Genomic DNA, 25,575 nt, shown 5'->3' with positions numbered 1-25,575 from the left:
AGGGTCGTTCTTAATTCTCGACCAATCACCCCCCAAAAGGAGCAGGGAAAGTCTTCAACTCCTGAGCGGTTCTTCTCATAATCATAAAACCCTGGAACAGAAATTAATTAATTCAGTCATCTTTGGACGCCAAGCATCCTAAACACTCTGAAAACTCCCTGCATTGTATTAAAATACATTATACATATGATTATATAAATGTCTGTCTCTTATTTTTATTCAGTTCTAAATCCAAATAAGCTCTAACAGCACGAGAGTAGACTTCTTACACTGCCAAAGCACTGAAATGGTGACACATCAATTTTCACTGAAAAAGGGTATAAAACTGCCTCTGTGAGCCGAACAAAATGAACACAGAATGGCATGACAAGCCTGTATAATTACTTTTCCATAGCTCCAGACCGTGAGCGTCCCTTAGGTTTCTGTATACATTCATATATTCTGCTGGGGAAAATGTATTTTCATTCACCAATCAGACGTCAACATTTGTCAAATATTTCTTCTCGTGACAGTCAGGATGGCATGTTCTCTCTATAATAGGCTGCACAAACAGTGCCTTCAGCCTGCAGTGGAGGAATGAAACTACATGCATTTAGTTAAGCACTGTTATGTACAATTACTTTTACTTTAACTAGGGGGTGTCCATTGTACTATATTTTATTCTACTTCACACCTCAGAGGGAAATATTGTGCTTTTTATACCACTATATTTGACTTAATGCTAACAGTGGTGGAGGAAATATTCAGATCCTTTACATAAGTAAAAGTACTAAGTACTTGTGGACCTGAACAGTTTCTCCACCACTGTCAGACTAGGTGTTGGAAGTCATCAGTGTTGTCCCAGTCGTCCTCCCTGCTGTACTCACATTATCCTCAACTCTATTTAGAGCCAAATAAAGCTCCAATTAACCTTGTGTTTTCCCCAACAACTTTTTCACTGTTAGTGCTTCTCTTTAATTTGTCTGACTGAATGAACTGAAACTCAAACTCTCCTGTGCAGTTAATTGCATGGCTCTTATTTAATTCGCCTGCTTTATATGGAGTTTTTCTCACAAAGCCCTCGCTGCAGATGCACAAATTTCCGCATTGAGGTGTTCTTATCTCGCTTTGTCCTCACAGTCAGATTAAAACTCTCATCTTGTGCCTTCCTGATTCCCATCAACTCGGAACAGCGTCATTGTTTTGGCCTTTTGAGGTTTCCTGCTGATCCAGGAGCTGCTGCCGCCGCTGCCTACTTTTGTCTCGAATAGCACAAACACTTCATCATCACACAAGAAGCGTTTGACCCCGAGTCCTCCGGAGTTTTTGCTTATTCATTTGGATAAATACTGGACGGTGGGGCCGCAGCTGCAACCTTTGATTCATGAGGAGAGGTTTGACTTTTACTGCTTACATGTGTCATTTTTGTTCTTTATTTCTACAATTTCATTAACTTTCCTTCCATTGCTGTTCAGGGGCCATATTACAGAAACTTCCTGATTTGCAGATCCTATTTTAACTGTTTGGCAGACATAATGATTAGAGTTAAGATTACAGATTAACAGCTAACTAAGTCTAAGTCTGATTTAAGACAAGAAAAAAAATATTACACAAGCATTCTTACTTAATCTCTCCTAACTTTAGGATAAGGATAAGTTTTACTTTTCCACCTGTAGCAGCAGCTAACTTACTAACTAGATCATAACAGCCTAACTAACGGTAGTGTTCGCTAACAGCAGCTAACGCCAGAGATATACTTGCATTTCAACCACACATTTGCATTCATGTACACATGAACATACACAACCATCTCTATAAATGTTGCTAAAACCTCTAAGTTATATGGCCATTCTTGTTTTTGCTCCATTTTTTGTATGACTCACTGTGTTTCAAAATGTTAAAAAAAACAACAACAGTTACAAAGTGGTTTAGCTTGATGAGATAAGAAAAGTAGTGTTGGTTGCTAGGTAACAGATGTAAAAGTTGTTAAGCGATGTTGAATTGAATAATCAGGATGTCCTTACACGAGTTAAGACAGGATGAAGTGAGATAAAATAGGATTCCTAAAGTTAGTAAGGATTTGCTTCTGGGAAAAATCCTTTCTTAGACTCTTCGTAACTGAAGACCTAAGACAGGATGTTTCTGTTAAAAGCCTCCAGGAATTAAACAAAGTTTTTCATGGCATATTGAGCCTCATACTTGCAACAAAACAGTAAAAAAGTTAGAGTTCGTTCGACCCTTCTGCTGACACATGCCTCCGCAAGGTGTTCAGGTCATATTCCTCTGCATTTTTTAAAAAAGATTTTAGCCTGTAAGTCCAGGTGTCAGGGTATAAAAAGCCCACGCTCTGCTGTGGCTGAATAACTGTCACTCACTCTCATTGTCTCTCGTTCGCACACACAAACACACACACTCAGACACTGCTATACAACCATCTACTCGCTCTCCCTGTCCTTCAGCCGCACAGCCACGGTTGTCATGACAACAGAGAGGCTAATCTCCAGTGGACAGAGAGAGAGGGAGCGAGAGCTTGCACAGAAACGTGCCTCTGAGAACGAAGAGAAAGTGTGTGTGCGATAAAAAGATGCTGCGCATGCTTGCATATTTCTGAGAATGTGTGTGTTAAGGAAAAATAAATTAAGCAGACACATATTTGTGATGTAGCCTGTGTGTGAATTTACATTCCTCCTCAATTTAACGTCATGCTGACTGCATTTCTGTAGGAGGAATCATTACTGAAGCGGTGTACAGAATATTTCTGTATGATAGAGCCATTTCCTCTTATCTTTCCTTTACATTCCTCAGCTCCATCCTTTGAATTCATCACTTTCCTTCATTATTTCCTAATTCTGACCTTCATTATCCCAAACAGAAATCCTCATTTAGACTACCTTGTGACTTCCTTTTCCTTAAATTAATCCCATCTCTTTAGTTTTTCCTTTATGTGTTTCCTTTCCTCTTCTCTCCAGCTCTTTTTTTGTGGCTTTATCCCTCTCTTTTTCCCTCTTATGTCTGTGACGCGCCCTTTTCCTCCTTCCAACAATTCCTAAATCTTCCCGTCATCCTCTCTCTTGCATTCTTTCTGTCAATCTTTTCATCCCCTGGAACAGCTTCAGCCTGAATAATCTTTTCTCTCTCTCTCACACACACACACACACACACACACACACACTCCTTTCATCTCTCCTCTAATTCCTAAATCCATCCCTCTTTCTCTACAGCCTCTCAGCTTCCCAGCTCCCCTATAGTTCCTACCCCATCCCCTCTCTCCCTCTCACACACACACATGCACAGTGCCCATCCCAGTTTCTCACATTCCTAAATCCTAAATGCTTGCCTAGCAGGGATCACACACACACACTGGCACGCACACATATGTTACGGCTGATTAGGCTGGCAGAGCCACAGGGCAGTCAGCCCACTAGAGGGGATGATGGAGGGATGGATTGAGAGAGCGAAGGGAGAAAGGGAGAAGGATGGATGGAGGGGAGTATTGAGGAAAGATGATGATTGATGGAGAAGATGAATGTCACATGGAGGAAATCTCATTTTTCCTCCTCTCTCCTCTACAGAGGGAGGAAACTGTCTGTTTTCATTGGAAAACAATCACCCTGATTCTATACAGCGCTGTGGGCTTTTGCACGTTTCTAGAGGGAGGAGGCCAGGGAGGCACTGGCCACCCCTGAAATCTGACTGGCCCTATTATCCTCAAGTATTACTGGCTATCTGTCTAGTGAGACATGGGAACTTAGTTTCAACCAACTGTTTGACATCTGAATAAGTCTGGTGAACATAAAATTGGCACCTTCACAAACTACTCAGTCCAGCAAGCATGATGGTAAATGGGGGTAGTATTTTAGACTTTTACATTACATGTAAAAACTAGTGATATAATTTGCCTTATAATAGATTTTATTGAGTGTGTTTGGTAGGGGTGGAGGGGATCTTGATTACCAACTTGATTTTTCTGGGGGGTCCTGAAGAAAGATGATCCTGATTCCATCCAGAGAGCGGAAGTCCCTCCTCTACCAGTACGCTACATGGGACCTATAATAAAGGAAAAATAAGTATGGTAGTCAAGAGACAAGTTATATTTTATTCCTGTTTGAATTGTGCCATGAATTACACATATGATGTCTTATTTAAAAGATAATTTTATATGTCAAGAAAGTCACTGTTTGACATAAAACTGGCTGTGTATCAGGCTGTGAAGAAACATAATTAGAAAGACTATACCTCCATAAATTGTATTAGTGACGTCCTTCCAAAAGCTAACACTAGCTGCTAAAGCTAGGATAGCTTGCTGTTTGTGGTAGGTTTGTTATAGATTATTTTTATGTGAACTCACTCAGTGAACTACATCTCTCGTCCTGCACAATTTACGTCATCAACACAGTCTTACTGTTGCCTCTAACATTGTCTTACCGTTGAACAACTTTGGTCCTTTTATGAGCCAGGAAGTGAAAGAACCTGGTACCGCAGCTTCAGGGGCTAACTTTGGGTTAACTAGCTTTCGGAGGGGTAAACTCATGACGTCACAGATGCGACTTCTGGGTTTGTAGTCTTAACTTCTGAAATTATCTTTTAAATTGACAAACGTCATGTGTAATTCATGGCAAAATTCAAACGGTAACAGAAAATATTTTACTTTCGCCTTTAACTAATGTGTTATTTTCCGAGGTCCCATGAGTGTCCACCCTTATAATTCGGTGCGCGTGTGTGTGCGCGTGCCCGTGTGCAGATGTGGTTTGGGGGTTGAGGTTCTCATCCGGTAGAGGGCGGAGTGAGAGTGAGAAAGTGAGGAGTGGGGAAGCTGCTGGAGCTGCAGAGGGCTGGAGCTGCGGAGAGGAGCGGAGCGGGAAAAGGCAGCAGCGGAGGCCGGGTACCTGCAGCCTGAGAGCGGGGTGATGAGAGGCGGAAGACGGGGGTCCTCCGGGTGACTGAAGAGGAGGGTTTATTTAGAAAGAGTCGAGGTTCAAGAAAGTCAGGTGTCCATAGGTGTCCGCGGCGTGCCCACACACACTCACGCACACACACTCTCACGTCTTAAGAACAGCGGGAGATGCATTACGTCATAGCCTCCCGTCGCCCTAGATGACCGCGCGCGCAGGACGGGATGATGCAGGGCTGCTGGACTGGCACGAGAGCTGATTCTGCTGCTGCTCGCGAGCGCCCGGTGGCGGGGTCTCGAGCCGAGCAGGAAGAAGAGGAGCCGCCGGCGCGCGGCCACCGGCTCTGATGGCTCCTCGCGCCCCGGGCGGGACAGAGACACAGCAGTCTGCGCGGCGCGAGAGGGAAGAAGCAGGGGACAGCAGGTATCTGGTGGGAAGTGACGTGCTATCAGCACCACGGTGCGGTTGTCGTGCGTTTCGCAGGAGGGCAGGAGGAGCGGGAGGAGCGGGAAGGGGAACATGGCCGCGCAGTCGGACGGCGGCAAAGCCGGCGGGTTCGCCCAGCTGTACGATGTTGACGCGGAGGAGCCGCTGGACTCCGCCGCCATCCACATCTGTCAGTGCTGCCGCACCTCTGCCTGCTACTGGGGCTGCCGCTCCGCCTGCCTCGGCTCCCTGCTCGGCGGGGGCCAGCCCGTTGGAGGGGTCGGCATCCGAGAGACTCACTGCCCGCCCCGGGAGCAGCTGTGGCTGGACTGCCTCTGGATCATCCTCGCCCTCCTCGTCTTCTTCTGGGACGTGGGCACGGACCTGTGCCTGGCGGTGGACTACTACCAGCGGCAGGACTACCTCTGGTTCGGCCTCACTCTCTTCTTCGTGCTGGTGCCCTCGGTGCTGGTTCAGATTCTGAGTTTCCGCTGGTTCGTCCAGGACTACACCGGCGGGGGGCTCGGGGAGGTGGAGGGGCTGACCAAGCGGGGCGCGGTGGCTCTGGGGTGCCTGTACCCCGGCAGGGATCGCCTGCAGCTGGCCACCATATGGCTGTGGCAGGCCACCATACACATCCTCCAGCTGGGACAAGTGTGGAGGTAGGAGGAGGAGGAGGAGGAAGAGGGGGGGGGGGGGCACTAACAACAACACACACCTGATCCTGTCACACACTCAGCTGGCTTAACTGGCATGACTGCAATATTGCCAAAGAATATTAATACAAACTTTTAGATTGTAATATAACAATAGAATATGGTATGTATAGAGGAGATAAACCTACAACAAATTAATGATTCATTAATAAACAACATTACTTTTTAGACATGTGGGGCAGGGGGCACACTCTCACACTCCCCCTTTATCTCTCTTACACACACTCACTTAATGTGGCTAATGGGTAGAGCGAGGTGTCTACTTGATGTTGTTGGAAGAAAGCAAAGCCTGCTTCACACTGACAGGCAGGAGAGGATGAGCAGGAGGAGGACAGGGAAACGCTCTCAATGACCTCCTCAGTGCTTCACTTACTATCTAGGAATGACAGACAGATATTAGGAGAGACAGTCAGAGAGACACTTTCACAGACAAACTTCTCTGAGTTTCTTTTCTGTATTGGGTCAGCTAATGAAAAGTTAATTCTGCAACTCATACTGAACAGTCATGAGTCGAAAAGACCTGAATTTGTGCCTGAGAGGAGTCTCTGACACTGTCAACTGTAGTAACCACAGTGTTGGTATAGTATGTCTCTACACTCTATACTATACTTTGGCAGAGATTTCCAAACCTTTTCATGGCAAGGACCCCCAAAATAGATGCACATTTGACTATGGAACCCCAGTTTAAGAGGATTTTGTCATACAGAATCCCGTCTAAGTATGCACAATGAGGGAAAAAATCATATTGTGATTATTTTGACAGATATTGTAATTTCAATATGATTCCCAGTTAGAGGGAATCATCATTTTTGCATCCTAGTCTTCATTTTCACTAAAAAAAACTATTAAAATCACAATAATGTGAGATTTACTGGGGTTTGTACCAAACAAACATCTGTAGAACAAGAATTGTAGTCCAGGGCATCTCTGCAGCACTACAGTACTTCATTATAATGCTCATTTGTCTCACATTTTAGCTTTAATTGCAGCTTCTGAAATTTGGTTATTCAGTTCCTCCAGGATTTGAGGAATTTCACAACAGCTTTTCACATTGCAGTGTTTTTTAACATTAAATTTACTCAGGGCACTGCTGTGATTGGTAGAACTAGCTACGATGATTGGTCAGAGTTGGAGTGATTGGATTTTGATAATATTTTGAGGGTAATGATGTGTTAATTTCTTAACAGTGATCAAACAAGGATCACTATAGATCACTGTGAATCCAAATGGCCAACTCTTTTTCCTTTCTTTGTTGTCAAAAGTTAAAGTATTCTTTTCTTTCTTTTGATGCCCTGCAGCCCACTCACAGGTCAATAGTACCTCTAATATGTGAACTAAACACAGTCCACCATGTGATTTTGGGGCTGACTGAGATGCTGTCCATGGTGCTGAAGACATTTTCAGCACCATGGACAGCATACTTCACTTAAGTTGTGAAACAGGGGGGGTTAAACCCGTGTGTGTGTGTGTGTGTGTGTGTGTGTGTGTGTGTGTGTGTGTGTGTGTGTGTGTGTGTGTGTGTGAATATTCATGTGTGTAGGCTCCTGCGTGTCAGCATGTGTGTGACCAGTGGAAAAACGGTGTCACGCCTCTTCCCATGAGTGTCAGCATGCATGGAGAGTACAAAGAGGAAAAGCATCTGCGCTTCTGGCAACACATCTCCCCCCTCTATCTCACTCTTTCCCTCTCTCTTACTCACACACACACACACACACACACACATACTGTATATACACACAGTTGGATGAGGGTAGGCGCTAATTGTAGTGCTAAAAGCACTGGCGGGAAAAAAAAAACAGAAACACACAGGCACCCTTTTCCTCTTATACACACACACATCTTTCAAATGCAGCTATAGGTTCTTTCCTCTCTTTGCTCCCTGTGTGTGTGTGTTTGCTTTTGTATGTGTGTGTAGCTTTGAGACCAGAAGTAGTAGTAGTAGCAGGACAAGGACAGCGCTCACTCTCCCCACCCCTCTCTAAGAAGACTCCTTAATGGTGTCCGCTTGCCTCTGGGAGGGCAGCAGGAAGAGTAGAGCAATGAGTGTGTGTGTGTGTGTGTTTACATCCTCTTGTGCTACTCAGCTTCAGTCTCTCTGTGGTTGTAGGGTTAAATCAACCCCCCACACACACACATGCACACATCCCTCCTCTATCTCCATTCACCCCACCCAGTAATCATCCCCCCTCTCAGCCTGCAAAATCGACTCTCCCACCTGGAGGAAGTGGAGGGGCAGAAGAAGAAGAAGAAGGGGAGGGGGGAAATGGTACGGCCTTATTGAGACAGATCGTTTCGAGATGGGGAGAGAAGGAGGGGTAAGGAAGGAAGGAGATGGAGGAAGGAGAGAAGATTGTGAGTCAAAAAAAAGGGGGGAGGGGAGTAGAAAGAGAGCCAGAGGAGAGAGGGTAAAGGAGGAGTGGGAGTGAGAGTGGTGGGGGTAGGGATGGATGATCTACTGTATTCTGTACATATGGCTTGAAACATATCCCTCCATGTCTCGGCATTAACAGGCTGTCAGGGTCGCCTGCCATGCTGCGCCTTGAAGCCTCAATTCTAAATGTGAACGTGAATACAAGGACTTCCTGTTTACAGATTTTAAAATAGCCAAAGAAATGATGCTGTTTATTTACCCTTCATTGTTCTTGTGTCAAGGACAAGCAGCATTTTGGTGTTTTTGTCTCATTTTAAAGCTACAAGGACAGATCAGCCTAAAATGAAAAATATACATCCTCCCTTTGACATGTAGTGCTGTTTATCTGTCTAGATTTCAGGATGGATTACTTCATGTTTCATTGTGCTATGGGCATGTGTATTATCAGTACAGGAGGAAAACATGAAAAAAACAACAAAAAATGCAGTGAAAACTCTGTTTCTAAAATAAAGATGTACAAAACTTACAGTGTCATCAGAACACACATGGTGGAGTATCACATGCCAAGTATGGGACTTGTAAAGCGTCCCACATTGGAGTTTTTTAGGCCTCTCTCCTCGCTACATCATTAATTAGCCAGGAGTGCTCCTCCTGTGATTGGCAGGCTGAGCGTCTGCTTATGCCCGTCCTCCGCATCACGCCAGACCTGATGTGAGACTCTCTAACAATACACGTGTGGCGTGCTTGCATGCACGTATAGGCGTTTTCCCGTGGAGTGCGGATGGTGCATTATTTATGTTTTGAGAATTAAGATTGTATGTTGGCTGTAATAGCTGTTCATACAGAGTCATGCATAATGTAGCAGCACATGCGCGCACACACGCAACAACACCCGTGCACGTACAGAACAGTAGTAATGCACACGGGGAAGCAGAAGGAAATCATTAGAGTACGGTGCACACATGTACATATACACATACATGTCTCCACACACGCACACACACTGTGAGTGCCCTGAGGCTTTTTCAATTAAAATCACTGCCTACATCCCACCCACATCTACTGTAGTTTCCCAGATCTAGAAATCTGCTCAGCATATATGCATCAAAACCCTGTTCATGGAGAGATTCTTTAAATGATCAGATCACACATATTTTTTTAGCACAAGTTCAGTTGGTCCATAGCTTTTTGCATTGCATTTGTTTTGTGTGTCATGGTAAGAGAAGACAGTGAGAGATTAATAATTTATTAGTATGTATACTTATAATATTCCTACTATGAGATCACACTGTTTTCTGCAACTGTTACCCCCTGCTGAGATCTCACTTTGTCTGCTGAGTTTTAGGTTTTCGTGCAGGTGGGATGATCTGACTTTTAATTGTTGCCCACAGTGTTGCATTCAAATGATACTTTTTTTTTTATAAATGGAAAATTAAACGGTCAAATCAGATAGGCCTAAATAAGAAACATGCCCGTACTGAAAATTATGTTGCCAATTTAGCCATTATTGTTGAGCATTATTAATATTAAAGGGATACTCCAGTGATTAAGTATTGCATTTCCACAAAGTTTGGGGATACAGTTAGGTTTGTACTGAAGTTGATACAGTATCAGAGATGCCTCCGATACAGCCTAAAATGCTGGATCGGATATCAGCAAGTACGACTACGTGCGTCTATGCAACGATCAAGTATCACATAATTTGTTATCCACAAAACAGGATCCTGCTGTTTCCCAGCAATGTTGCATACACCATTTCTTAAACCTGAGCCGGGCCATACAACAATGATAACACACATATCACATCCATACAGGGTTAGTAGTGTGCATATACATATATATTTTAACACACCGGTGTCAGATTGGTTCTTGGTATCAGCCAGAGTGCAAAGTTCGGGTATGTGAAGGAAACTTGGACTTCCCCTGTCTGGTAACTGTGTGTGTAAAATTAGTGGTGTCCCTTTAACATATTAGAAACGGTGTACGTGACAAACATTTTGTCACCAAGCAAGCTGTTTTCATCTGGGAACCTGTCACTGTACCATCTGCATTCGGGCAACGTCGAGTGTTTTCATTACTGATTGTAAATTAGTTGATTATTTTCCTGAAAATGACAGAAAATAGTGAAGATGACCACTATAATTTTGCAGAGGTAACACATTGCTTTTATTATCCAATCAGTGTACCAAACCAAAAGATATCCAGATTGAAAAAACACAGAATTAGCAAGAAGAAAAATAACTAAGATTGAAAAATGGCATGGAGTATATCTATTAATTAGCACTCTTACCTGTGACCCCCCCTGCAGGTACATCAGGACGCTGTACCTGGGCATCATGTCGCGTCGGCAGAAGGAGCACCAGCGGCGCTGGTATTGGGCCATGATGTTCGAGTACGCAGACGTCAACATGCTGCGGCTGCTGGAGACCTTCCTGGAGTCTGCACCTCAGCTGGTCCTGCAGCTCTGCATCATGATCCAGGAGAACCGAGCCGAGACACTGCAGTGTAGGTGGAGCACAGATTATACTGGATGGCCCGAAAATCCAAGGAAAACAATTCTACGTTAAAGGGATAGTGCACATTATTTGAAGTGGAGTTGTAAGAGCAATGTCCTGCTGTGGACAGGGTCGGCAATAAAAGTTATTTTAGCCACTTAAAAACAGACCACCTAAAAAAATCATCAGACAGCCTTTTCTGATGGGAAAACCACCATTATATAATCCAAATATCGCTCTTTCCACACCAACCAAACTCCATAGGCGAAACGAATCATTTTATCTCACAGACCACAGGAGTTGCTGGTTGACTGATGCCTTGATTGGTTAGTTAATTTGTGTTATTGTATGAGTTCGGTGAATCCAAACTGTCCTTTTTTTTTTTTTTTTTTACAACAAATTTTTATTATTTTCAGAACAGAACAAAAAGGCTCGGTGTTACATATCAGATGTGAGAACAGTTATAATCCGTCAGGCCCCCCCACCCCCCCTCCATATACACATATGTAGACATCAAGGGATAATACAAGAGTAAAAAAAATAAAATAAAATAAAATAAATAAATAAATAAATTAAAAAAAAAAAAAAAAAAAAAAAGAAGAGGGAAGATTTAACAATGATAGCAATACATAGGAGTATTGTCCTCCAACTCTCACAGTAATTTAGAGTAATAAATTGATACAAGAGAGGAATATTAAGAAGGTTCTACATGGCACTAGGCAAACCGCGCCTCCACTCTGAAGGGTACTGACCTTTCAACAGAGTAAGTTTCAGCTCAACTGGTAAATAATCCAGGACGGGATTCCATATTTTAAGAAATGACTCCTCATTATCCCTCAGGACCGCACTTATCCTTTCATGAGGCAAAACACTGAAAATCTCTCTGTACCAGAGTGTTACTGTAGGTGGAGTTTCTTTAATCCATTTTAACAGGATGCATTTACGAGCGAGAAGCAAAAGCTTATCCAATAATTTGTACTGATTATGGGAGAGTGCCACTTCCTTGGAGGGCAACCCTAGTATGAATAGCGCTGGATCCATTCTTATTGTAGTCTTAAAGATCCCACTCAATTCTCGAGCTACGTGTTTCCAGTATCTTGAAATCCGATTGCACCCCCAGAAGCAGTGGAAATGAGTCCCAAGATCCGTTTTACACCAAACTGTCCTTTTAAAAAGCAGAAGTCGCGCGATAACATGGACAAACTAACAGATTGAGGCAGCGGTAGACCAGCAGCCCCTGTGTTCTGTGACTTAAAATGAAAGATTTTGACTATGGAGTTTGGTTGGTTTGGAAAGAGCAATATTTGGCTCAAAAGAGTGCAGTTTTCTGACAGAGAAGGCTGTCTGATGGCAAAGTAAAGCATTGAAAAGATTATAAATATAGCATACAGTTAAACTGCTATTAATTTTTTTAGGTGGACTTTTGTTTAGGTGGCTAAGTTGCTCTGCTTCTCCAAACTGGGGGCTTGGCAATCACCACTATTGATGACTATCGATACCTCATACAACCCGACTCCCAATAATCTGCACTATCCCTTTAACTCAACCGACTTGCTGCCACATTTACAAAGCTAACACCATGTTTTCATGTAGTCCACAAAGCACACACAAATCAGCAGCTGCACAAACAGTAATTAGCAATTTGCACACACATCATGCTCAGTAATTTGTGGCTGCAGATGGTGCTGCTTTTGGATTTTCACACTGTGTTTTTGTTCAGGTAAAGAAAGCACAATCACAAGTGTTTCGGGGGATGTGCTAGCCAAAGTCCATCAGCCTCCTCTTATTCATCTAGAGAAATGTATCATCCAGGCAGCCACCCACAGGTGTTATTCATCCCTATCAATCTGGAGTTTTGGGACACCTTCTACTTCAATACAAATATGTGACTAGTGGAGGGGGTAGATGCAAACAGCAGCTGGGACATTAAAAATAACTTCAGATTTCAGACTTGTAACATTAATCGTCATCACCAAATGTTTCTGTCGTGTCACACACCACTTTTATGTAAGGCTATGCTCACATTATTACTCAGAACACCTCCAGTGACTCAGAATTTTGCACTTTTTATCTCACGAACCTGAAAACTTTGATTTGTTTTCTCTCCGTAGGCATCTCCTCCTTGGGCTCCCTCCTGTCTCTCGCCTGGGTTCTGGCCTCCTACCACAAACTGTTGCGAGATTCTCGTGACGACCAGCGCAGCATGAGCTACCGCGGGGCGCTGCTGCACCTCTTCTGGCGCCTCTTCACCATCTCGTCCCGCGTCCTCTCGCTCGCCCTGTTCGCCTCCCTCTTCCACATCTACTTCGGCATCTTCGTGGTGGTCCACTGGTGCGCCATGGCCTTCTGGGTGGTGCACGGAGGCACCGACTTCTGCATGTCCAAGTGGGAGGAGGTGCTCTTCAACATGGTGGTCGGCATTGTCTACATCTTCTGCTGGTTTAACGTGAAGGAGGGCCGCACACGCTACAGGATGGTGGCGTACTACACCGTGGTGTTGGCCGAGAACACCGTCCTCACCGGGCTGTGGTGAGTTAAACCAAAGACAAGTGTTGCTGAATGTAATGATGTTGTTGAATGTAATGAGGTGTAAGAAGACAAGCAAAAAAAAAAGCCCACAAAGCCCCAAACTTTTACCAGACAGCCTTTTACAGCAGGAAACCACAGTTTAAAGACTGTGCTCTCTCCAAACCAAGCAGACTCCATTGGCAAAATTAGAAATTTTAGACTCAAAAACAGCACGCACATCCATAACTGATGAGTGCTGGGACTTTTTTAATAGTATCACCACATGTGACGTTTCGGGCACCAGCCCTTCATCAGACAACATGTCTTTCATCTACAGTAGGTGATACACAGATTATACAACCGTACTTCAAATACTCTGAACTATCCCTTTAAATATTGCAAAAACTACTAATTAAATTATAACTGTAGCCTCACTACTCCTTTCTCACACTGTAGAGAGTGTTTAACCAAAATTAGAAAGCCTTGAAGAGGTGAGGTTTCAAGTGTGGATTTGAAAACCACCAGAGAGCCTGCCTCCCCGAGGTCACTTGGAGTTTAAAGTGGGACTCGTAGAAAGAAGCTCTGTTTCCTGAGGATGTTGGTTTAGGTGTTGAAATGGTCCGCCTGCTGAATGAAATGTATATAAACTGTAGAACTGTTATAGCATAAGTGTCATCAGCAAATTAGATAAACCCTTTAAATGTTGTTTTAGAACGTTTTATCCAGGGACTGATTTTAAATCGCTAATGTTTAAAACATTAACGATCCTTTTAACCTCCCATGTTCCATCTTCCTACTTTAAAGAGTAATTAAACGCTTCCCTTCAGCCTGTCCAAGCCTCCTACTCACATTTGAAAACCCAATTTTAAAGGATGACTGTGGTGATGTTCTATATTTTTCTTATTTATACACAGATCCCACAGGATGACCAAAACCAACAATGAACTGAGGCTGCTAACAAATATTGTGTGTCTAAAGCCTGATATATCCTATTCCTCTGTGCCACAGGGCTTCTTTGTCGTCCAAAAACTATTAAAAACACAACCGTGAGCCACTCTGTTGCACTGGGTACAAACACTGTAGTTTATATTGACTCATGCCCACATACACCAGCCTGCTGCCACAAATACTCACTAGAGCACCAAATGTGGATTCCTCCACTGCCGTAAATAGTCCCCGTTTACTTCTGCGTGAGTAACATTTGCTAAAAACAACAGTGCCCAGCTGTTTTAGGAAAATATTTAGCCTTTGATAAAAAAAAGCATGTATTTTTGACCTGCTTTTAAAGATTTACTCCACCATCATGCAGGTACGCCTACAGGGACCCGGTGTTGACCGACTCCTACGCTGTCCCGGCGCTGTGCGGTGTGTACCTGACGTTCGCCGGCGGCGTCCTGGTCATGCTGCTGTACTACGGTTTCCTGCACCCCGCCACCACCCACCTCCAGCCGAGCCCCGCCTCATCCTGCTGCGCCCAGCTGCTGTGGGGGCTCCCCCTCCCTCCGTCGGCCCCGCCCACCGCTCCGCCCACCCCGGCCCACATGACCAAGTCGCAGACGGAAGAGGATGTGGCCGAGACGTGTCTCCCCGTCTTCCAGGTGAGGTCGGCGCCCCCCACCGCCAAGCCCGAGGGCCCTCTTATAAAGATCGACATGCCCAGGAAGCGTTACCCAGCGTGGGACGCCCACTACGTAGACAGGCGCCTGCGGAGGACTATAAACATCCTGCAGTACATAACGCCAGCCGCAGTGGGCATCCGCTACCGTGACGGACCCCTGCTGTATGAACTGTTGCAGTATGAGTCGTCACTCTGACACACACACACACATACACACACACATGTCATCACACATAAGCACACACACACAATGAAGAGACATGTATGTAAACATGGATGTTCAGAGTTCAGAGAAGATCTAGAAACACAAACACAATGTGGCACTTGATGTAAGCACACAGACACAAAAGCAATCTGTCATTATAAGCGCACACACACACACACACACACACACACACACACACACACACACACACACACACACACACACTCACACACACACACATTCCTTGCGGGCACCTACGACCTGCGAGTCTCATGGCCATGACTCAACAAGCTGCTTCAGCGCGAGTCCATCTCTTTCTCTCTTTATCCTTCTGTCTCTATTTCCACCCCCTCTGACCGCTCTTCATCTGTTCTCATTGATTTAATTTCACACGTCCGCCGCGCTCCGCCGTGAAGATGAAAAAACAAACAAAAGATAGAAAAAACGAGCGCCAAAGTTTCACACTGGAGTCTTTAACCGCCGCATGCCGTTTACGTTGCGTCACTCACACTTTCACGGGTTTCAGTAGAATAAAAAGACGTGACACAAAGAAAGAACAAATGTCACTTTTAATAAAAGGAGTTTGTGAACATGTTGTGGTTAGTCTAGTCAAAAGGTAGTGTATATATTTTATATGTACAGAAGGGTGTTTTTTATGTACCGTTACGTTGTTGTCGACTGGAGATAGAGCAGTTGGTCACGTCGGTTTTGGGGGTTGATTGACAAAGTTTCAGAGGAGAGTAACAGAGCATGATGGGAAAGATGGAGACAGAGATGAAGAGGGTATTGGCATTTACTCAAACAATTAGAAAATATCACTCTAAATTTGCACAACAGTCTGTTAAAGGGATAGTTTGACATGTTGGAAAGAGTTAAACGAGAAGATTGATACCACCATAATGTCTGCATGCTAATTAAAGAGCCAGTGCCAGGAGTTGATTAGCTTAGCATAGCACAAAGAGTGGAAGCAGGGTGAAACTAGCTAGCTAGCTCAGTCCAAAGTTGGGGAAACAGCGAGCTTCGCTATGTCCAAAGTTAAAGAAATCTCCCTACCAGCACCTCTAAAGCTCATAAATTAAAATGTCAGTCTTTGCCGATGCAGCCAAATAGCCTCCTGACTGTAGCTTCAGACAAGAAACATAGAGTATCAGTTGCTTCTCCAGTTGTTGTTAATGATTGGTTGTAATTGTGTGGTGGGGGGCGTGAACTCTTTTGGCTTCTGAAGAGGGACATTTAAGATTAAAAAAAAAAAAAGTGTCAATCTTCTCATCTGACTCTCCACTAGAAATAAAACGTCAATATATTCCTTTAAGAATGCTAACACTTGAGCATACATTATGTTTAGCAAGAGTTAGAAACATTAAGCTGGCTCTAAAGACTGAGAACGTGAGACGTTGTAGCAGCTCGAAATAAGACCCACAAACTCTAGCTGGAAATGTGAAACTATATATGAAAAACATGACTGTGTATTAAAAGAATTAGTAGTTTCCAACCTGGAAAGTGTTAAAAACAAAGCTAGCTACATCAGCTACACTGGGTTAGCTAGCTCAGACACTCTTAAACATTATGTATCTATAGACCATACGCTAAAAAGCAGCTCTTTTCATTGCCAAGAGGCCTGTAAGTATGTCCGTTAGCATACAGCTAGGGCTTGTATACTAAGATGTTCCCATGGAGCTAGAACTTGTATGCTAAGGTGTTAGCATGGAGCCGGAGCTAAAGATCTACTGAGGACAGATGATTTTAATGCTACAGTTCTTACCGCTTAACATGTACACGAGTCAATGTGCCAATCTCCCATGGGTTTTTCAAACCTTATAAAGTATAAAAGTAAGCCATTGAACATTAAAAAATACCCTTAAAAGCAGAGCAGGGGTTTCTCTTTGCTGCCGCCGAATCAAACAGAGAACAATCAAAACAAAGTGGCACCATCACCTTACCGATGAACTTCCATGTGCATGGAAGAAGTGTTAGCACCTGCTGATGTTTTCAGTATTAATAATGTATGGTTATAACATGCTATTGTATTACAACTCACAGAATACAGGGAGGAACATAAGGCAGCACATGCTTATCTCACTGTTTTGTGCCACCTGGGTGTCTTACAGTTGTTCTCCATCATTTCCTGTTATGCTTTAAGGGGTTGTGGGAGTTAGATTTTCTTTATTTGTCCCGTCCATAGTTGCAAATGTCTGCTTGCGTCGGATTACGTTGCTAGACAATTAAAAAAAAAAAAGAGAAATGAGACAACAGACAAAAGTAGATGCAAGACTAATTATTTTTGATCTATGTCTACCAGCACCCACCAGTGTGTGATGTCTTAATCATGTCGGTCCCACGCTAACAGGGTGCTGCCACTGAAGCTCATATAAAACAAATTTTGGACTTCAATCGTCACAACCCTCCCGATGACTTGTCCTCTCCTGATAAACGTCCAGTATCAACGCCTCCAAAGCCACCCACGGCTGAGCTGTGATGTATGGCTCATTATTTATTTTTTTATTTGTTTGTTTATCCCTGTAATCCAAGCTGTTACGTTGGCAGGCGACACCAAACGAGCCAGGATATCAGTCATCGGCCCGCAGACAGGAACGATGCTCCTGAAATCACACGCCGTCAGGGGACCGCCTTTAACAGCGCGCGATGGCAAGTAAAAACAAAGGGTTTGGAAGGTGGTGAAAGTGTTTTTGCCATCCAGCACTCCACACCTTCTCTCCAGTCCGGTGTCAGTGGTAGAGCAGGTGAAACCCAGCCATGAGCCATTTAAAATGGTGCCGTCAGAAAAGATGAACACAAACACACACGCTTCTTATTATTGCTGCTGGCCAAGTGGATCGAGCAGGTGAAGAGAAACAAAGATATTGTATTTGTGCGTGCAAAAAGTGTTAAAAGGGTTACTTCAACATTTTGAGGGGGAATTTTAGCACCATTTTTTCTTATGCAGGTTTGAGAAATCATAGAAAAAGTTTCCTTTTAGTCAGGGCTATTGAAACTAAAGCTGAAAGCAAGTTTGAGGCTACATTTTTTTGTTTTAATTGACCACCAAATGTGATCATATTTTGCTATTATAACATTAAAAATGGAATAGTTTATAGACCAGTGGTTCCCAATCTTCTTGGCTTGTAACCCCTTAAAAGAGTACTCTACTGATTTAGGATCATACACCGATGACAGTATGGAAAATAGGTCAAAATCATGCCAGCAGAACCATTTTATTTTATTCCACAAATTCCTGTATTCCTGAATTAGTACTCCCTTCGAAGGTGAAGCATAAAACCCTTGAAAAGTTTAATCTTCTTGCGACCCCTCAGCACCAGTTTTGTCCACTAGTTGGGATCAGCACAACCGAAAGGTCTTTTTTTTTTTTGTCATTGTATTCTTTGAATAATTTCAGAGCCCTAAAGACATGAACTTACTTGGTAATTTACAAGAGAAGAAAGCAAAGATTAGAATAAAGGGTGCTTTCCTTTTCTGCAAAGGGGATTTGCAAAAATAGAACCAGGGCGAGTGGCTTTTCAAACAAGCAACACAACGCTTAGCCTGTTCGCTGATGCATGTGCATCCTCACTGGAAAAACCTGAAACAACCTCACGTTCTCGCTCAGTCACCTTGCTTTGACTTTGGAAGCTGTGTTATAGTATTTTCCACCAAATTAGCTCTGGTTCTTGAACCAGTTCCGCTCATGATTCTTGGAACCTTGGTGCTACCTCCTGTTTCCACCAGTTTTGAGCAGAACCATCCTAATCAAGGATGCATCATGCACAGCGCACACGTCAAAGAAAACCTAAGTTATGGTTCTCATAACAAACTGTCTGGGTTCTGAACCCTTTCATTTATATTTTCCCCAGGTTGGGAACCACTGTGATAGACTAAATTATTAATTGATTAATCTAAAATTGATCAACAGATGTATCATTTTTTAGGCAGGTGAAAAAAGGAGACTAACACCCAAAATGTTGGCGTATCCCTTTAAGTTTGAACAGTGTGAACACAGAGTGAGCTTACATTACTTTTCCGTGGTGCTAGCCGATTAAAAAAAAAAACTCAAATCAGTTAATTTGCTGCAAACTGGCGATTAGACTCAGTAGGTGCAAACGCGCGACAGAAGCAGCAGCAGCATCGGTGTTCATATGGTGCAACACACTCGAGCTACAGAGTCAATTGGCTGCTAATCCCACTTCATATGGTGCAAATATGAAACACACATGTACTTAATGGTGCAATAAGGGCAGATTGTCTCTTTGAATTCTATGGTGCAACTTGAGTACTGCCTTCAGTTATCGGCCAAGGCTGTGCCAAAGGCTCCGTCCAAATGGACAACTGCTCTTCCTGTCCTGCAGAAGCTATGCAAGTCTCCGCCGCGAGGAGATGTGCTTAGTGCTCACAACACACACACACATACACACAGACACACACACACAGGGTTTTCCTCCACTGCAGGGAGATATGCTAGTCACTACACACATGCAGACACAATGGGATGCATCCCTACCTCACCGCACACATACTCACACACACAAACACACTTAATGTCCAATAATCCCTTACCCCTTTATAATTTGGGAACAATATTCATATGGTGCTATTGGATGGTTTTTGTATCGTTGTGGTCACAGTGGTATGAAGAATTTAGCCAAATATGTTCAGAGAGTTTCACATTCAGATTGATTGATGAATGGTGTAATTCGATCAATCTTCATGTGGAGAGTGTGCGTAAAAACAGCAACACCTTCTGTCCCGGGGAAACAGAGTGACACATAAAAGCTACAATGCCTTATCTGCTTGACAGAAGTGGAGGTGGATTTTTTTTTAAAAAGAAATCCGAGTAAAAAGATGAACTTTCGGAGGGTGGTGCTAGTTTTGATACACTCTGATCTGAACATGCACTCTACTGTATGTTAGGCATGGGTTCAGTGTGTCAGAGCACAGAAATCAAAGGGAAAAAAAGGCACACTGTGTTAGCACGTCGTCCTAAAAAACCGAATATGTGACATTTAGAGAACACAGTCAGACATTTTCTGTTCAGATCGTGCTCGTGAATTTCTTGCATGAATGTTCTAGATTCGAGGGCACACGTGCTCCTAGGAAAATAAGTGGTCACCGCACAGCTTCGTTTGTGCTTCTGGGTTGTTAAAGGGAGATTTATGTTGAGCTCCAGAGCAGCTGTCCCACTAGCTTTTCCCTAGCACTGACCTCTGACCTTTTTGACCCAAACCATGGCCCCTTTTGCACCCAGAGCTCCAGCCAATCACAGATCAGGTTTTAGACACAGCCAAATCAGGTCAGACACAACCAAAAAAAAAAAAAACAGCTCTTTCTTTATACGGAAACATTCATGTGTGGCTTTCAGACTCGGCTGCAGCCTCATAATCAAACTGCAGGTATCATTCCTTCTCACATTTTGTTTTTTTTAAATCAGATTATCGTTCATATCAGCCTGTAATCATGGATCCACACTCTACAGTCGAGTCTGCACGCTACAAGTGAAAAGTTTCCTCCTTCACACTAAAAACCCAGAGCCTTAGCCAGGCCCGCTCTGTCGGAAAGTCAAATCCAGTCAGTGTTATTGTATGGCTACACATCCACAGCTATGCAAGGATACACGCAGAAAGGTTCTGGGCTTGGATAACCTTTACAAAAAAATACCATATCACTGTTCTGATGTATTGCTTGTTCTTCTTTCATGTCATTTTTTTTGCCTTTTCGCAAAGAAGTGGTGAAGAAAGTGTCAATGTGCAACAATGCAAACATGTGATATATAACATTTGTTTACATGTTTTGAAAACTTTTGCATTTCTTTACGATAATTTGCAGGGTTTCTGTAGGTCCTTAAAATGTATAAAATCCAATCATTTAAATTTTACGCCTTAAATTGTGACAAAAGTAATCAGAATATGTCAAAGTACAATTTTGACAGGTCTTAAAAATTGATTGGATCATGAAGTTAACATTACTTTTATGAATTTTAATGTCCATTTTAAATGGGTTTTTGGGGGAAAAAATGTATTGATCACACTATTAACATCTACAAAATAAATCCAACATTGAACCAATAATCACAAATGCAAACTCGAAAAAAAGGCAATTAATTCTTGGTTGAAGCCTGTTGAAAATAACAAATTCAGGAAACTAATTAGGGACTTTGGTTTTCAGGCAGTAGGGGCACATGGGAAATCAGAAAAACATGAGGCCAAAGCCTGGCCTCACTTTTTTGCCAGTAAGAATGTGAAATAGGTTTTAAATTTGATTCTTAAAGTAAATTAAATGTGACTTGCTGAAACCTGCAGAAACCCTGACCTGGTAATCCTGCGTATCGCTTCAGTTAATTTACAGTTTTCTCTATCAAGTTTGTGTGCTGATGGGTTAAAATTGGTCGGGAGAAGAGGGAAAAAAACAGTGTAACGTACCTTTACGTTGGGAATAACCAGGATGGACCTCCCGACACAGGAATGTGTAAAACCAGAAGGTTTTTTTTTTTTTTTTTGTTCTCTGGAAAAACATAAATGTTCCACTATCAGGGTCTGCAAAGCATATGAGGCCTGTTGTTAGGCTGTGTATGGGTGTGTGTGTGTGTGTGTGTGTGTGTGTGTGTGTGTGTGTGTGTGTGTGTGTGTGCGAGTGCAAATTACCGTATGTGTCAGTAATGCTTCATATGCTTTTTTTAGCCAAAGTTTTACTTGCTTGGTCCAGAGCTGTGAAATTCTCATTACTCATCACGGTTTTGTAGAAATCGAGGCCAGACACTAAGCTGTTTCTGATCTCAACCAGTTTCTACCGCAGCCGAGTCCAGCGACCAATGAAATCCTTCCTTTTGGGACCTAAAGGGTTTGTTTTGGCACAAATACTCAGATTCAATCACAGGAAACGAATGGGGAAGGATTTCAGTGGTTTGACTCGGGTGTGGCTTCTATAAGCACAGGGCAGGGTCAAACTAAACCTTAATGTGGATGTATCTATAAGATGTACCATGAGCTTTTATTTTGTCGGGGTCATGCTTTTTTCTACCGTGTTCTTCAGCTTGAAAAAAAAAAAAGTAGCTGTAGAGATTTTGATGTGCAGAAGTACCTTTTATTTTCTCGTGGTTGGCATTTTGATTGTAAATACCTTTTTCTGGTAACTCCTCCTCAGTTGGGTCTATGTTCAATGAGTTCGCTTAGATGGCTCTTTCAAATGTACTGGTAGTAAATGTTCTTTATAAATATCCAGAATGTAAGACGAGAGAAGAAAAATAACGGCTTAACTGGAAACTGTGTTTTCGTAGGAGTCTGTGCCATCGTGTTGTCTTGAGTATAAGCACACTGATATTAGATCTGTAGGCAGGATGAAGTTTCTGGAGGTGATTTGCCACACAGCCGCGGCCAAACGTCGGTTCTGGGAGATTAGGACAAAAAGATGAATAACGAGACATGCAATATTTGTCTCTCTCATTCCTGATGAACATAAAAACACTTCTTAATTGTTCTGCAAAGAAAGACTGTCACAAGCAATGGTTAGTGAAAAAGTCTGCGTTGATTTTAACCCCTCATATTTTGCGTCAAAATTGTCGTGGGGAAGAGGATTTTTCCAGCTCTCATATCTGGACGCTACATGCGAAGCTGGAGCTAGCAGTCGCTTAGCTTAGCTTAGCACAAAGAGTGGAAGCAGGGTGAAACAGCAAGCTAGCTCTGTCCAGAGTTCAAAAAGCAACAAACAAAAAAAGCTCTCACAAATTTCACAATAAAAAGAATAAAATATAGTTAATTTGAAACTATTGTTTATCACAGCAGATGAAATTCCATTCACCTCCACTACATTAAGGTGGAAGCAGAAATCTCAGAGACAAATATCTTAAAACCTGGCTAAATATTTGAAGCAATATTTGCCAAAAAAAAAAAAAAAAAGCTCAATACATATTTCAAGCTTTAAAAATGTTTAGGGAGGAATGAAAGCGGAGGCTGTCTGGCTAACATCTCCCAACTTCACTGTAGAAATGATGGCTGCCGTCATCAACCGTGTTCAAACCGCTCCTGCGTCAGCTCATAAAAACACCATTCAGGAATCCTCTCCGCTCTTTGAGGGGGGCGAGGATTCCCAGATTCACACCGAATGTTTCTGACCAACCACAAACGAAACGGAAGAGAAACGAGACGTACCTCTCGTTTGTCTGTGTATTCTGTGTCTACGACAGTGCAAAAGCATTCTGGGGAAGAGTTGAATGATATTTTCAATGGCTCCAGGTGGCCAGCGTTAGAAAAATGTGTTATTTTTGTTACAATACCTCCTGAAAATAAAAGTCTATTTATCTGTGAAGAGACAAAGATTTACAATAATACAGATGACTACATAGAAATTATGACAGATTTTAAATGATGTAAAACAGATATAAATGAAAACATGTACAGTTCATTTGGTTTTGAACACGATACAGAAATGTATATGCGTCAGTATTGAGTTTGATTTTATATATTTACCATTTTATTACATTGTAATGTTGTGACTGCGATGGAGAAAAAAAATATAAAGGAATATAAATTAATTTTTCCAAACGTGTGTCGCTTCTGCTTTCCATTTGAGGACATGATGTGAGGGAGGGGGTGTTTCACAGCCCCGTGAATCACAACACAAAAAATCAGAATTTCAATCAGCTTTATTCGGTCTGAGAATGACATTAAACCACAGGAATCTCTCTACAGGCCAGGCAGGATTTGCATAGTAAAGGACGTTTTTTTTATACTTCTCAAAACTAGAAGACAAAAAAAAACAGTCACTTCAAGGATCGAACACAAAAGGAGTGCAAAGACGCAGCGTGCGTGTAGCATTTAAACATCACAAACACATAAATATGAGACCATCATCTTGAGATTTCTATACTGCATTTTACACCATACATGGCATGAATTTTACACTGCGGCTGCTTTATGGCACAAAATCATAACGCTTTACAGTATAACACACATCACAGGAAGAGAAATGAAATGTTCATCCTCCTCAGTAAGAAGAAAACTTCCATCCAAAAGGATAAATGTCACGTGAACCAACAGTGATTCAGTCCTGTCGATCATTTGTTAATGATGATTCTATCAAGGCATCACAAATAATTTTACATACTGATATTTAAAAAAAAAAGAAAAAAAAGCTGTAAGCAGAAGCAAGAAGAGAATGTGTCGAAAGTTTGGATGGGGAATTTTTCTTCTACTTATACTCACACACACACACACACACACACACACACACACACACACACACACACACAGACATGCAGGCGGCACTGCATAAAGTATGAGACTGGTAATATTCTGTACTCATGAAAAGACCAAAACCAACAACGTGTTAGTCTGTCTCAGTACTTTCTGACACGCTTGTCTTGAGTCGAGCGGCTGTAAAACTGTGGACGATTAATTTCCTATGAGTTCTTCACAATAAAAGCCTCCCTTTTGTTTTAGCTTTTATTAATGTTGGAACAGCAGCAGTAACTAAATACCTGAAAACTAACAGCAGCGCGGGAGAGAAACTAAACTTCAGACCACAGAGATTCAGATTAAAGCGACAAAAGGGCTCAGAGGTGAACACAGATTTTTAAAAACCTCTCTCTCTCTGCTCTCCTGCACATCTTGTAAAACACTTGTTTGGGTGGGGGAGGGGGGGGGTCAACATCTGTCTATCTTTGGTTTTTAGATGGATTACATTAATTAATTACTCTCGCTGGAAAGCTTTTGCAGCAGCACAACGAGTTGTTGGCACCTGAGTAATGTTGCCTGTCTCCATGTGTGTGCACTGGTGAAGCACAGAGCAGAAGAGAGAAAGGAGGACAGAGAGAAACGTGACCAACAGACAGCAAATGTATTATTTCAATTATTTAAAAAAAAAGACTTAAGATTTTCCTGTAAGAGCTGGACACTAGTTTTTAGCAAACTTTACTCAAACAGGATAAAAAAAACTGTATTTATTGGGGACTACTTTCAGCTGCGGATGCTACTACTGAATATTTACAGTAGTAGGACGGTTGTATGGTGTTTTTAATTTTTGGGGGGGAAAATTGAGCACTACAGCACAGATAAATCAGACTTTAAATACTTTTCAGTGGGATAAATTCATCGTTAGCTTTGGTCTATTCATGGGATTTGCGAGATACATCAGATAAATATGAACACCTACATGATTTTATCAAACTTCAATCGTTATGTCAATTTGATCTCAATTTAAATCCAGGTGATCCAGTATGCTTTAATTTGAAAAAAAAAAAAGATGGTGGACATCTCTTTGGAGCATCTAACTGATAGTCTTTGGTATAATTCACATAAATACTCAGAATGGATACCTGACACACCTACACTTTCTGACCGATCTGCATAGAAATCATCCCCTAAAAAACACCTTTTCTCATGA

General features: G+C 42.5%; 1 protein-coding gene across 1 annotated transcript; it reads left to right on the top strand.

Annotated features, from left to right (window-relative positions):
* Positions 1-4,752: 4,752 nt before the first annotated feature.
* xkr6a (XK, Kell blood group complex subunit-related family, member 6a) lies at positions 4,753-18,295 on the top strand. The gene is made up of 4 exons (XM_084713796.1): positions 4,753-5,959; positions 10,693-10,889; positions 12,991-13,408; positions 14,697-18,295. The coding sequence occupies exons 1-4, from the start codon at positions 5,391-5,393 to the stop codon at positions 15,199-15,201; spliced, it is 1,689 nt and encodes a 562-aa protein (XP_084569922.1). The 5' UTR covers positions 4,753-5,390; the 3' UTR covers positions 15,202-18,295.
* Positions 18,296-25,575: the final 7,280 nt, after the last annotated feature.

This window comes from Lutjanus erythropterus, chromosome 24, assembly GCF_056507025.1.
Source record: "Lutjanus erythropterus isolate fLutEry1 chromosome 24, fLutEry1.hap2, whole genome shotgun sequence".
Classification (NCBI taxonomy): domain Eukaryota; kingdom Metazoa; phylum Chordata; class Actinopteri; order Lutjaniformes; family Lutjanidae; genus Lutjanus; species Lutjanus erythropterus.
The sequence above is the reverse complement of the archived record's forward strand: the minus strand, read 5'-3'. Positions and strand labels throughout refer to the sequence as shown.